This window comes from Ammospiza caudacuta, chromosome 21 (genome assembly GCF_027887145.1).
Source record: "Ammospiza caudacuta isolate bAmmCau1 chromosome 21, bAmmCau1.pri, whole genome shotgun sequence".
NCBI classification, from domain to species: Eukaryota; Metazoa; Chordata; class Aves; order Passeriformes; family Passerellidae; genus Ammospiza; species Ammospiza caudacuta.
Genome location: NC_080613.1, coordinates 10,013,528 through 10,027,430, shown reverse-complemented (window position 1 = coordinate 10,027,430; position 13,903 = coordinate 10,013,528). Strand labels below are relative to the sequence as shown.

General features: G+C 48.8%; 1 protein-coding gene across 2 annotated transcripts in view; it reads left to right on the top strand.

Moving 5' to 3' along the window:
- Nucleotides 1-13,903, top strand: part of PNPLA7 (patatin like phospholipase domain containing 7) — a 135,761-nt gene that overhangs the window by 59,198 nt on the left and 62,660 nt on the right. For both annotated transcript variants that reach the window (XM_058818113.1, XM_058818112.1), the window contains exon 21: nucleotides 11,565-11,625. In XM_058818113.1, coding sequence (XP_058674096.1) covers nucleotides 11,565-11,625 — 61 coding nt within the window. The remainder of the gene's footprint in view (nucleotides 1-11,564; nucleotides 11,626-13,903) is intronic.

The following is a 13,903-nucleotide window of genomic DNA, read 5'->3' as shown; positions in this document are numbered from 1 at the left end:
TCCCTGCCCAGGTTCATGAACTGGGAGCTCAGTACAGAGCTCCCCACAAACTGGGGACATCCCAGACATGTGCCATCCACTCTGGAGCTGCTGTCACCCATCCCTGTCCTTGGGACTGACCCAGGAGGGAGGGAATGACCCAGGGAGGATTCAAACCCACCTTTCTGCTTGTGTAGTGGATGATTTTAAATGCAACTGCTAAACATACAGACTGTAAAATTCCAGTGTCACAGACTGGTTTGGGTTGGAAGGGACCTTAAAATTTATCCTGTTCCCTGCTGTGGTTGCTCCAAGCCCATCCAGCCTGGCCTGAACACTGAGCAATGCCTTGAGCACTGCTCTGCACTAAGGCTGGGTTCTAATTCTGCCTCTTTATCTGGGGCAGGAATTTATTTCAGTGTCTCTCTTCCCTTTCTGCCAGCTGGCAGAGCTGTTTTCCCCTGAACAGTGATCTCTGTGGAGCTGTGAATCTCTTTGCTTTGCAGTTAAAATTGAGCTTGAGTGTTACAATTATAGCACAATTCAAAACATTTATTTGTAATAGAATTCAAATGTCTTCCCATGTATAAAGAGTAAAGCCCATCAGCCTCAAATTCCTGACCTTTTTCAGTATGGAATCAGTTTTCTCTAGACTTGCCTATGGCCTGGCTAATTAGTTGCAATGAAACAAAATGCTAAAATAGATATTTTAAGGAAATGTGTTGCAACACAGGTTGTTAGAAAGACACATTCGTGCTGCTGTTTGAGGTCTCGAAATTCTAAGTAGATGTTAAGCTGGTAGAAAATGTGAGAGCTTGCATTTTTTTCTATGAGTTTGTTTTAGAACCCCACTAGAAATAGAAAGAGGAACATAAGATTGACTTTCTGTAGGTGATTTATGCAGTTAATGCCTTCAGTCTGTCTTAAAAACTTAAGGTAAAATATTTTAATAAGATTTCATTGTCCTTGTGTGTTTTCTTTTTTGTCTGTTAAGTCCATCAGGAAATGTTTTGGGTTGGAAGGAACTTCAAATCTCATCCAGTGCCACGGGCAGGGACACCTCCCACTGTCCCAGGCTGCTCCCAGCCCTGCCCAGCCTGGCCTTGGGCACTGCCAGGGATCCAGGGGCAGCCACAGCTGCTCTGGGCACCCTGTGCCAGGGCCTGCCCACCCTGCCAGGGGAGAATTTACTCCCAGTATCTCATCTAAACCTATTCTCTGACAGTGTCAAGCCATTCCCCCTTGTCCTGGCACTCCAAGTCCTTGTAAATCTTCTCTCTCCATCTTTCCTGTTGGCCCCTCCAGGCCCTGCAAGGCCACCCTGAGGCCCCCCCAAAGCTTCTCCTCTCCAGGTGCACAATCCCAGCTGTCCCAGCCTCTCCTCCCAGCAGAGCTGCTCCATCCCCTGATCCCCCTGGAGCCTCCTCTGGATCTCTGCAGCAGCTCCAGCTCCTCCCTGTGCTGGGCCAGGGCTGGGGCAGCTCTGCAGGTGGGGTCTCACCTGGGCACAGGCACAGGGGCACAATCCCCCTGCCCTGCTGCCCACCCTGCTTTGGATGCAGGTAAGAGAGGAAGGAAGTGAGAGAGAATTGAAGTGATGGAGCAAAGCTATAGTGTAGAAATTTGAGAACCAGAACAGCCAAAGTAAACTTGAAAGGATTTTACTGGAGAGAAATGCTTGAGCTGATAAATGTTGTGCAGAGGACAAGGGCTGGTTCACTTTATTAGAAAAAGAATCCAGGCATGAGAGGATCAAAAGCTGTCCATGCCTGGGCAGTGTCACAGAGTTGCAAAAACCCCATAACTATGCTAGCAGAATGCTTTTTGGAGTGAAGAAAGTCTGATATTTCCTTGATGCTGGAAAAGCTTCAGCACCAGCCTTTGGCAGCACATCTGAAGGCAGAGGCAGACCAAAGGAGGAGAGTCTGGAGCACAAAGAGGCAGCTGAGTGCTGGTTAGAAATACTGACCTATAAAGACAAAAAGCCCATAGAAGGTTAAGGGAAGACATGGTAGCTATTTTCAGATGTATAAAATTATCTTGTGCTAGAAAGGGCAGATGCTGTTCACCATACTGGAACAGAGCAACTGGGACTGAGCTGAAATGGCAGCAGTTGCAGTGAGAAAAAGCTCATTCTACTCTCCAGAAAGACTAAAAGATTGTTACTTGTTTTTATAACCTCTTCTAAAACAATCAGTGGAGTAATGCTTAGTGCTGAGCAGAGGGATGGACCAAATGAATTCTGTCCTATTTCCTTGGCTGTTATTCTAGGAGAGTGATTTATACACAGGGTTTATGATGTTGTTTTCCCCATTCAAGCAGAAGTAATAAAGTAATGAAGGGATAGCAGGTGCAATAGCTCTGAAATAATTGACTGGGTAGCAAGAGCTGGCTGGTGATTCAGCAGTGGTGGAGGATTTCCCTCTGCAAAGCAGAAAAACACAGGGCAGGAAGCAGCTCTGCCTCTGTCAGCTCCATGCTCCTGCCCTGCCTGCTGAGGGTGAGTTGGCATGAGTCTCACTTGGTGGACAGTGATCAAAGAGAGGTGCTGCTCCCCAAGTCAGGTGAAATCCTCTCTGAATTCAAGGGAGAACTGGATTTTTTTGGTGTGCTTGGCAGCTTCTGCAGAGCCTGAATGGTGTGTATGTGTGTGTGTTAACAGCCAAAAGCTGGGCAGCTCCTGAGCTTGGGTTTCCCTCTGTTTGTTACCCTTGAGCTTTACAGAACCAAGGAACCACAAAATATCCCCTGAGCTGGAAGGACCCCCCAGGATCCCCCAGCCCAGCCCCTGTCCCTGCCCAGCCCCCCCAGCAGCCCCAGCCTGGGCACCCCTGGCAGCGCTGCCCAAAGGCTCCTGGAGCTCTGGCAGCCTCGGGGCCGTGCCCATTCCCTGGGCAGCCTGGGCAGTGCCAGCACCCTCTGGGGGCAGAGCCTTGCCCTGAGCTCCAGCCTGAGCTGCCCTGGCCCAGCCCCAGCCGTGCCCTGGCTCCTGTCCCTGTCACAGGGAGCAGAGATGGGAGCTGCCCCCTCATCAGGCTCCAGACAGTTCCTATGGAGGCTGAAAACCCCTTTATTTTAGGAATTAGTGGGAGGACTCCATCCTGCAGACTCTTCCCCAGCCATGCTGTGTTTGTAGGTGATGCAGGAAGGGTTCCAACTCTGGAGTGCATTGTAAGAAAACATTACCTGGTGCGTAAGAAAATTGTAGGACGTGGGTGGTGCTTGCAGTGAGAACTGTGTGAAATGAGGGAAATCGTGCTCTGTTAGTCCAGGCAGTCATTCCAGTTCCTTGAGCTCAGATCTACAATCTGGAGAAGTGGAATGGCTGATCCTTGGGGAGATCCATGTGACTGCCTTCTGGTTTGTCTCCTGAGAGCTGCTTTGGTTCTGGGAGGGACAAGAGCTGATCTGCTGGGATCTTCCAAGTGACCCACCATAGCTCAGGTTATTCTGAGGGCTGAAACAGATGGGTGAATGTGGGGAGCCTGACCTCAGTTATAAATAACAGCCAAAACTCCAGATTATGTACCCAGAAATGACAGATGTTGATTTCTAGATCCTGCTCAGTCTGCAGAAGTCAAGCTTACATTTTGTGGCTTCTCAGGAAAGCATCTCAACCTTGATTCACTCTGGATATGGCATCCTAGACATTCCCAATGAAAAGTGGCCCATGGTGCCAAAATTAATGCTTCTGTGCCAAAATTAATGTTTCTGTGCACCTGGTGCCCCCAGCTCTCCAGCACAGCCCTCAGGGTTCTCTGCCAGCCAGAGCATTTGCTCCCTGACAGCCTCTGTGCTCATTTCTGGTGCTGTTCAAAGCTCTCCAGCCTTGCAGGAGTGGAAAGGAATTGATTCTTTCTATTTTCATCCCTGCCTTCAGTTCTGGAAAGTAGGACAGGGAACCAGCTCACGATTCCTGGCACCACAAAGCAGCGTCGAGGCAGCAGCGAGAGCACAAAAATCTGTGAGCAGATCACAGAGATGTTCCAGCACTGCTGCAGAGCTGGGATCACATTTCCTAGATTAGCTTTGACTCTTCTGAGCTGAGTTCGTTTTTAGAATTCTAACTTGGAATTTAGACCTGCTGGTTGCTGAGAATCTGCTTGGGAGCTGTGGGGGCTGAACTGTGAGACAACCTTTGGCGTGCTGGAAACGCGTGCTGAGAAATAGAAATAGTTTTTCTGCATCTTTCTTTTAATTCTCTGAGTCTGCCCTTGGGCTTTAAATATATTCAGAACCTGTCATCCATCTCCAAGTGGAGTTCTGCTATCTTCATAGGAGTATTTGAGCCAGAGCCTCTGTGAAGTGGCTGGAGCCCTCCCCAGGGTTATCTGCCTTACAAAGTGAGCTCTGTAATGTGCCCTCCTTTCAAAGTGCTGCCCACAAGAACTGGGCACATTCTGCATCATGGCTTGGGCTTGATGTGGCACTGGGGATAGGTCAGGAGAGGCTGTGCTTCTGCATTTGTTGTCCTGGCCCATTCCAGTAAGCGTTCCTTGATTGTAAGAGGAGTAGATGTGAAAAGGTGAGAAGGACTTCAGTGGGAGCACTGTGGTCATTGAGTGAGGCTGGCAGGAGGGGGGATTTAATCAGCACCAGTGCCAGAATGACATTTTTCTTCAAGACATGATTGATCCCAAGCATTAGAAGCTCAAACAACCCCAGGATAAAGCTTCAGTTCCTCTGTGGGCTTCAGCAGCATTTGAAAAGGTGCCAGGAATTGTTGTGAGGGAGCATTGAGGATTTGCTTTGTCACAGGCTGATCAAACGTCAAAGTTTCAATCAGAGACCCCTTGCTAAGCTCCCTGATTCCAGGACAAGCCAGTGTTTGTCTGATCTGGGGCCATGTGAAACTTCAATAACACCCTGGTTTTATTCAAGCTGAGGATCTAATTTACCTCTCCTCCTCCCTTGTCCCTTAAAAAAAGCCCTTAAGAAAGCTGGTCAAGGATAATCTCAGCTCCTGGAAAGAGCTTCCCAAAAGCTGTTCTGTGTATTTGTGTGGGTAAAAATGGCTGTTTGCACTATTTGATTCCCATTGTTCTTATTTGTAGAACAGCCAACCCTTGGCAGACCTGTTTCTCATGGCAGCTCATCCACAGAGCCTCTGTGTGGCACAAAACCCTTTTACAGATTTTTTAACTAAATCACACCTGGACGTGAAGCTCTGCTGTGGAGGCACCAGTAGATTGTTATTTAACATATTTAATTTCTCTCTGGTGACCAATGACCTGTGTCAGGGGAGGTTTAGGTTAAAATGAGGAAAATGTTCTTCCCAGAGGGTGCTGGCACTGCCCAGGCTGCCCAGGGAATGGGCACGGCCCCGAGGCTGCCAGAGCTCCAGGAGCCTTTGGGCAGCGCTGCCAGGGGTGCCCAGGGTGGGGCTGCTGGGGGGGCTGGGCAGGGACAGGGGCTGGGCTGGGGGATCCTTGGGGTCTCTCCAGCTCAGGAGGTTCTCAGAGTATTCTGTGATTGCAGTTTGGGGGTGACTGAAGTTTTAAAAGATGAACGAGAGAAGCATTTTATTGTTAGACTTGAAAGGCATTGGAGAGTCCACAGCTGCCCTCCAAGGCTCCTGTCCCCTGCAGCATCCTGCTCTGTTGGGTCTGGATGGTGGTGGAGGACCCAGAGAGGGAAACCCCATTCAGTTTGTAGGGCTGCACACCCCCCTTGGCTGTGCAGGGCTGACACAGCCATGGCAGGTTCATTACTCCAGCCAAGGCTGCTGTCCTGGCCCAGGAACCTGCAGGAGACAATGAGAGGGTCCTGCCAGGAACCTGCCAGGGCTGGGGAGGCTTCCTGGGCCTGGCCCTTGGCTTCTGTGCATAGGAGCTTTGATTTAACATCACAGACAGTGAAAGCTGAACCCTGGGGCAGGGTAGGGCTCAGGTGATGAATAGTTTGGGGTTTGTATGTTTTCTTCTTACATGTGCTTTTATGTATTTCTACTGTTGTAACTAAAAGGGATTTGTAGTACACAAGACCTCACATCAGTTATTTGTGGCTGTGAATTTGGATATTGGTGTTGGTTTTGTGAAATTTTCCCCTGATTTAGAATCCCAGAGTGGTTTGGGTTGGAGGGAACCTTAAAGCCCATCCAGTGCCACCCCTGCCATGGCAGGGACACGTCCCACTGTCCCAGGCTGCTCCCAGCCCTGCCCAGCCTGGCCTTGGGCACTGCCAGGGATCCAGGGGCAGCCACAGCCACTCTGGGCACCCTGTGCCAGGGCCTGCCCACCCTCACAGGGAACAATTCCCAATTCCCAATGTCCCATCCAGCCCTGCCCTCTGGCACTGGGAGCCATTCCCTGTGCCCTGTCCCTCCAGGGCCTTATAAATAATCTTTCTCCACATTTCTTGTAGGCCCCCTTCATGTATAGTTTTCTCTGAATCAAGAGTTACCTATGATGGAGGAAGCTTTGTTTGGATTAGTTGTTGTCTATCAGCAGATAATTCAATTTACCAGGCCATCCCTTAGTATTCACAGAGTGAAATAAATGTCCACAGGAAAATATTTTCAGACTGAATTCTCATGGAAGTCTTTTTCAAAAAAGCTTTTTGAAAATGAACTCTTGAGTTTCACAGTTGAAAAGGAACAAAAGCTTTAACCAGAGCCCAGCCTTGGAACATTAGCATGGGTAGGTAGTATTTGGAAATATTTAAAGGGATTTTAGGAAATACAGCACTGCAGAGTGACTGTAACCTCTTGCTGTGGGAATTGCAGTGGCTGTGGAGCCAGTGGTGCTCTGGTAACACCTCAGCCCCAGGATGGATGGATGGAGCACTCAGCTCTGTGCTGCACCAGCAAGAGCAGAGCTGAAATCCTGCCTGGCCACATCCTGCTCTTGAAACAGGAATTAATCTTCCTAAAGAAAGGAAATTCAACCCCTTGGGATGTGGTGTTTGGGCCTTGCCCTGCCATGAATGCAGAGGCTGCAGGTCTGTGGAGTAATTGGACATTAATTAAGCAGAGGGAACATTAATGGTTTCCCAGAAGCTTCTCTAGCAGGTGGTGGAACAGACTGTCACAGCAGACAGGAGAGGTTTGGGGTGCTGGGAGAGCCTCAGTGGGTCTCACTGGGATGGAGTTGATCAGAAGCAGCCAGGAAGGTGAGATGTTTGTAGGTGGGTGAGGTGGTGAGTGATGAGCTGGGTGGGAGAGGTGGAATTGTGCTGAGGGAAGTGCTCTCCAACACCACTGGAGAAACAGAAACTCTTTGTCCTGTTTTGCCCTGCACAAAAATGTCTTGGGAGTTCATCTGGAAAGGGGAGTGGGTGGCAGGAGGAGGAGGAGAAATGGCCATTTCCCTTGGAAAGAGTTTTACCTGAGCATCCTGCCCTGGGCCAGGGTGATGAGGTGACAGCTGCAGTGGTGTCTGTGGGAGCTGGAGAAGTTTGGGGCTTCTGGAGAGCAGCACTGATGCACCTGCAGCCCCAAGGAGCTTTTGAAATGGAGATTTACTCAGTTTTTTAGACCTGTAAGGTCAGATTTTGTCCTTCTGGCCTGAAAACTCTTGCATAAGCTCAGGAGAGAGAGGTTTTGTGTGCTTTGGGGGTATTTTTGATGGTGAACTCAGTCACCTCCCTGACCTGGGCAGACCCCATGGCTCCAGACTCACTCCATGAGCCTCTGTAGTGCCTCTTCAGGTGCTCTGTGACCTTCCTGAGTCACCTCCCAGCCTGGGCAGGGAGCAGGGGTGGGAAGCTGTGTTCCCTGGCAGATTGGGGAGCTCTGAGCAGACCTGTCCTGGCAGCCAAGTGTCCAATCCACAGCTCTGCTGCTCGTTACTGTGATTAACTGTGATTAACTGAGCTGGCTGCACTCACTGCTACTGCTGTTCCTCATCATGAGCAAGGATTAATTCCCCTTCCTCAGCAACTGAACCAAGCTCAGCTCCATCCCCAGCATGAGGGGCCAAAAGCTGCATTTGCTTTACTACAGGCAATTAACGATCTTTGCCTCATTTAGGAACCTGCTGGTGGTGTTTGATCTGTCTGGGCTCTGACTCGTTGCCTTCTTGCAGATTTTTCTTCAAGCCTTAAATTGAAGCTGCCTGATGCTGTGCCAGCAGGAGGGGTGTTTGCAGGGCTGGGTGCTGGAGAGGCTGTAAAATCCAGGATGTGCTGTAGAGTGAGCACAGCAGACGCTTCCGACCAGGAAGGCTGTCCAGCCCTGGGTGATGGTGAAAATGAGAGAATTCTGCTTGTGCAGATGTCTGGGAAGTGTTCTGGGCTCTTCTGGCACTGGGATTGAGAAAGGCTGGCTGGGGAAGGGGGCAGAAGGCTCTGGGAGGAGCAGTGTCCAGGCTGTCCCTGGCTCAGGAGTGTGGGGCAGGGCTGGGGCTGCACCCCCGGAGGAGGGAAACTCACTGAGTTCTCCAGGTCAGTCCAGTTCCTGCCCTGCCCCACTGCCAATTCCCAGAGCTTTCCTTGAATTGTTAAGGTTGGAAGAGTCCCCAAGATCATCAAGTCCAACCATTCCTCCAGTGCCACCATGATCACCACTAACTCATGTCCCCATGTGCCACATCCACACTTCCAGGGATGGTGACTCCACCACTGCCCTGGGCAGCCTGTGCCAGTGCTTCACCTCCCTTGCAGTGAAGATTTTCCTAATATCCAACCTAAACTTCCCCTGGCACAGCTTGAGGCTGTTCCCTCATGTCCTGTCACTTCTTACCTGGGAGAAGAGACCCAGCCTCACCTTGAGTTTCCTGCAAAGTGCAGCTGAACAGGAGGGATTTGGGACTGCTGAGTCACAGCCCAGATTCTGCACCGAGGCACCACCCTATACCTGCCCTTTGCCTCCATCTCCTCCAGACAGTTACTTGGAGTAATTGTTTCCCTTCAATCTCTGTCATCCTGCTCCCAGCCCAAGGGCTGATTCCTGCTTGTCCCTGCCCAAGCCATCCCTGTCCCCTCCCAGATCCCTTGGCTTCCTTGTTGTCTTTTGGGCTGCACTGAGCTGTGCTGCTCCTTCATGCCCTGCTGCTGTGTGGGAGTGAGAATAAAAGGGCTTGGAAACCTGAAGGATGAATTTTTCCTGCTGCTTTTCAGCTCTCCCCAGCTGCCCTGAATTTGGGAGAGCTGCTCCTGCTGCCCTGCACACTGAGGGTCGATCAGGTCAGGTCTGCTGTCAATGGAGGGATGTGATTTGTATTGACTTCTCCCTCAGAAGGATGGACAAGTCCCTTTTAGAGGAAAACATTGCCTTTTTGTGAGAGGATATCTGGTGTATGTAATATAAAACTCTGTGGAAATTTCAGTTCTGAGCTCGGATCCCAAATTGATGTTCCTTGGATGTTGCCATGACTGCGACAGAGTGACTCATCCCGTTCTGGGGAGCAGCTTTGCTTGTTGTACAAAGTCACCAGGGAAATAATTTTCCCTATCTATACATACCAAGGCTGTAAGGTTTGCTCCAGCAAACAAGACAAATAATATTTCCTGGTAATAGGAGCAGCCAAGTGGAAAATGAGACCAATGGGTTCTATTCTTAGTTCCATCATTAACCTTGGACATATTTTGTAACTTAGCTGGAGCTCTCCTTAGCTGCCTGTAAAGCAGAAAAAGTTATAAATACAGGAGATGGTTTTAGTAAGTAATTAAAATTCTGATGGTTAAGTGCTTCAGAAGTGTAAGACGTTCATGGCACCTCCCAAAACTGCTGAAGGAAAGTCCTGCTGTGCTGCTGCAGGTTTAGGTGGAGCCTGTGAGCTGGGTATAGCAAATGTGCTCTGGGGGCAGATTATCTCCTTTAGCAAGGGCCATCAGTCTGTATTTTTGTGAAGAATTCCTTGTTTCCCTGAATTCTCCCCATGGATGGGTTAGTTCTGTAGCCACATGTGGTGCCTTTGGGGAATCCCAGAGCCTTGGGGTTTGGTTGAGTTGTGTGGTTGGGTGACCATCAGATTCTGTTGTGTTTTGAACAAGGGGAAGCATTTTAGCTGCTCTCTGAGATTCCAGGACAAGGCAGGATGCTGGAGCTTTCCTGCTGTCCTCCCCACATGGGTGGCAGTGGGCATGGGCACTGTGCCTGCTCCTGGGGCAAGGAAGAAGCACTTCCAAGGGTTTGTCCTGGTCACTTGTTGTTCATGTGGCATCTTCACCAACCTGCAGTCATCTCTAGGGGACAGGCCCTGGCACGGGGTGCCCAGAGCAGCTGTGGCTGCCCCTGGATCCCTGGCAGTGCCCAAGGCCAGGCTGGGCAGGGCTGGGAGCACCTGGGACAGTGGGAGGTGTCCCTGCCATGGCAGGGCTGGCACTGGATGGGCTTTAAAGTTTTTTTCCACCCCAAGCCATGCCATGAAATCCCTGAAATAACCTTGGTAACTCTTTTTCTGTGTTCCACTGCAAGTCACCCTTGTGCTGGGAGCCTCTGTTTGCTCTTCCCCCATTTCCCATAGAGAACTTTAAATACATCGGTGTTTTATCCTCAGCATTTCACAGTGCAGGGGAGTTTGATACATTAGATTTAGTTTGTAAGGCAGGATGTGTAAATGACTCAGGTGAGCATCCTGACCTGTGTTGATGCCTACCTGGCCCTTGATGTGAAAGCTGCATCCCAAAGTGCCTGTTCTGTGGTTTATCCAGGATCCCAGCTAACCTGGCTGCTGCTTGTTTTGCTTGTTGACCTTGGAGAACTTCTGTTGTGGCAGTTCTTTGGGGTTTTTTTCATGTCCTCCTGAGCTATTTTGACCTAGAGTTATTTGTCTAGGGGGAATATTTAATGATTGCTCTATTAATCCTTAATGCATTTAAATAAGTCTTTTCCTTATTTGGTAAAACATCTGTGTAGAGCTTTCAGAATAAATGCTGCATTTTCTGTGTCTGTCACTTCTTGATATTGCAAGGATTAGTCTTCTGCTATCCCACTTGTCAGGAATTATTGATTGGTCATGTTGGAGAGAGGTTTGTCAGTTTGGAGATACATCTGACTATTGGAATATTAGTTTATATTTATGTGAGTCCTGCTGGAAAAACAGCTGGGACCACATCTGTGTCTTCAAACATGAATTACCAGGCAAACATGATTTGAGGGGAAAGCAATTTTTTAGGCAGTTTGTTTTGATTCTGCAGGTGTTTAGGGGGTGTATTTGTTCCTCTTTTTTTCCCCCAAATATTTTAAATTGGCTGTTGTAAACCGTTCACCAGGATTGGGGAAGGGTCTGGATCTTTTTGAGCTTTTAGCACCTACAAAAGGTGCAGCACCCACTGAGCACTGAGGGTACTTAGTGGGGCAGGTGCACTGCAGAGAGAAATGAGGAGAGCTGGAAATGCAATTTGACATGTTTCCCCAAATAATCTTTTTTTTTTCCCCCAAAGCAAGTTAAATCCTGCCTGTTCCAGGGTTGTTTTGTTTTCTTGTTTTTCCAAATTAAAGTAAAACAAGGTAGGAGAAACCAAGACAAATGACCAATCACCACACATTACAGCCAGGAAAGAAGCTGCAGCTGCAAACCCTTGACTCTGTGTGGCTCAACTCGAGGGAACATCTTAAAAAAGTTTGGAAGCCTCCATGTGGATGCTCTACTTTCAGTACATTCTGCCTGAATATTTCTTTTTTTTTTCCTTTTCTCTCCCAGGTTGTGACCAGACTTATTCACTTGCTGGGCGAGAAGATCCTTGGCAGTCTGCAGCAGGGAGGTGAGACTCATTCCTGGACTATTCCCATTGATGCTGGGGCTTCCTTGGAGCCACACTTGCATCCTTAAATTTGGAAACAGGCAGTGCAGGCTTGGAAAGGAAATGCATTGCTAAATTTCAGCCTGGAGAAGAGAAGGCTCCAGAGAGAACTTAGAGCCCCTGCCAGGGCCTGAAGGGGTTCCAGGAGAGCTGGAGAGGGACTGGGGACAAGGGATGGAGGGACAGGACACAGGGAATGGCTCCCACTGCCAGAGGGCAGGGCTGGGTGGGATATTGGGAATTGGGAATTGTTCCCTGGCAGGGTGGGCAGGCCCTGGCACAGGGTGCCCAGAGCAGCTGTGGCTGCCCCTGGATCCCTGGCAGTGCCCAAGGCCAGGCTGGGCAGGGCTGGGAGCACCTGGGACAGTGGGAGGTGTCCCTGCCATGGCAGGGGTGGCACTGGATGGGATTTAAGATCCTTTCCAGCCCAGATCAGTCTGAGATTCTGTGGTCTGTTACAGCTGCAGGTGCACGTGGATGGTGATTTCATTGTGTCTGTGTACACATGATGGTTTTGGCAGAGCATGGCTAACTGGGTGTGGGAATGAAATAATTTGCAATTGAGATCCAGAAGTGTTGCTGCCTGTGTGCAGTGAAATTTCCCTGGAATTTCTTGCAAGAGCAATGTGAAGGGAGCATTGGAAACAGCAGCTGTATAATGGGCTGGAATGAGAGCACTGTGCTGAGCAGCAGCAGCACAGACTGATTTCAAAGCCTGGATTTGCAGTATTTTAATGAATTGTCTGGGAGGAAATGGCCTGCCATGGGTTGCTTCTGCAGCTCTGTGTTTGTGGCAGCACCAACACAAAGTCTCTTTACTGACTGAAGGGAGTGGGAGGGAATTCTCCCAATTCCCTTGAGCAGCATTTGAAAGCAAACAGATGCCTGTTGACTGCTGGGGGTGTTGTGGGGCTCTCTGATGCTGAGGATTGTTTGGGTTTTGTTTGGTTGGGGGGTTTTAATTCCTTCAGTTGCTGGTTTTGCCAAATTCCAAGGAGACTGGAAATGAAGGTCACCCACTTTGCTGTTTCAGAGCAGTGTGGGGAAGGGAATCTGCTCTTTCTTCACCTGCTAGCTTTCTGGGCACAGCCCCTTGTGCACAAATGCCTGATGGTAATTGTACTTAAACTTCTGTGCCTGCTGAAATGCCTCTGTGGCCCAGGGCAGAGGCTGGGAAACTAGGCAAAATGGGGGAAACATAAAATGGGAGGAAAATTAGTGAGAAAAACAGGAGTTCAATCAGAGAATCACCATTGAAGTTCTGAGGAGGGAAGGGCCTGTGAAGATGAAGGGCTTGAGCTGTGATGTGGAACCTGTTTAAACCTACAGATATCTTCTTGAAGATCACCAGAAGGTGGGGGAAAACTATTTAATGTTCTGTGCAGAGCTGTTTTAGAAGATTTGAAATGAATAACTCAATTGCTGAATATATTTCTTTTTAGAAAAAGTTTATCTGATATTTCTTTGTGTCCTGCAGTGGTCTGTCACTCTGGCATTGAGCCTTTGAATGGGTTTGCACAGGGGATATCAAGTATTTCCACATGCTCAGCTCAAGAATTCACCTTGATGGTACACCTTAGGCCTTTGCTGGGTGAAATGAGATAAGCAGATGTGAAATCCCAACATGAATTCAAAATGTTTTTGTGTTCTCAGGGCTGAGTTGACAGGCATTAGCAGCAGAGTGGGATTTTCTGAGAAGGCTCAGTTAAAGAGGAAAAAAAGAGTATCAGAACAAGAACAGTTTGTAGAACATTGACCTTTACCAGCTTAAGCTTTCTGGGAAGATCTTGATCTTCCTCACATGCACTGCAGATTTCTCTCAAAAACTGCTTTTCCTCTGCCTTTACTCACCAAATTATATTAAAGATGGTTCCCAGGTACTTGGCAGCTACTTCAGAGGTTCCATATTTTAATACTCCTAAGCCCATATCTGTAAAACTGCATTTTGCAGAGAAGGGAAAACAGGTAGAAATGCACGTTTTCTATAGGAGCTGTTGAAAACAGCTTTGAAAACAGCTATTTCCTTCCTTGCTTAGGAATGCCATAAGAAAAGGATTGTTAAGTTTTGGAAAATTTTGGAATATTTTAACACTGACACAACAGGTTTGGAGGTTTTGTTAGTTAAGCTAATTCCTCTTGTGGAATTGTCACAGACATCTTTTATGAAAAATCCTCCTGAGAAGCTGTGAGGCCTCAGGAACAAAATGTAAACAATGGTTATCTGCTGCTGTGGAATGCA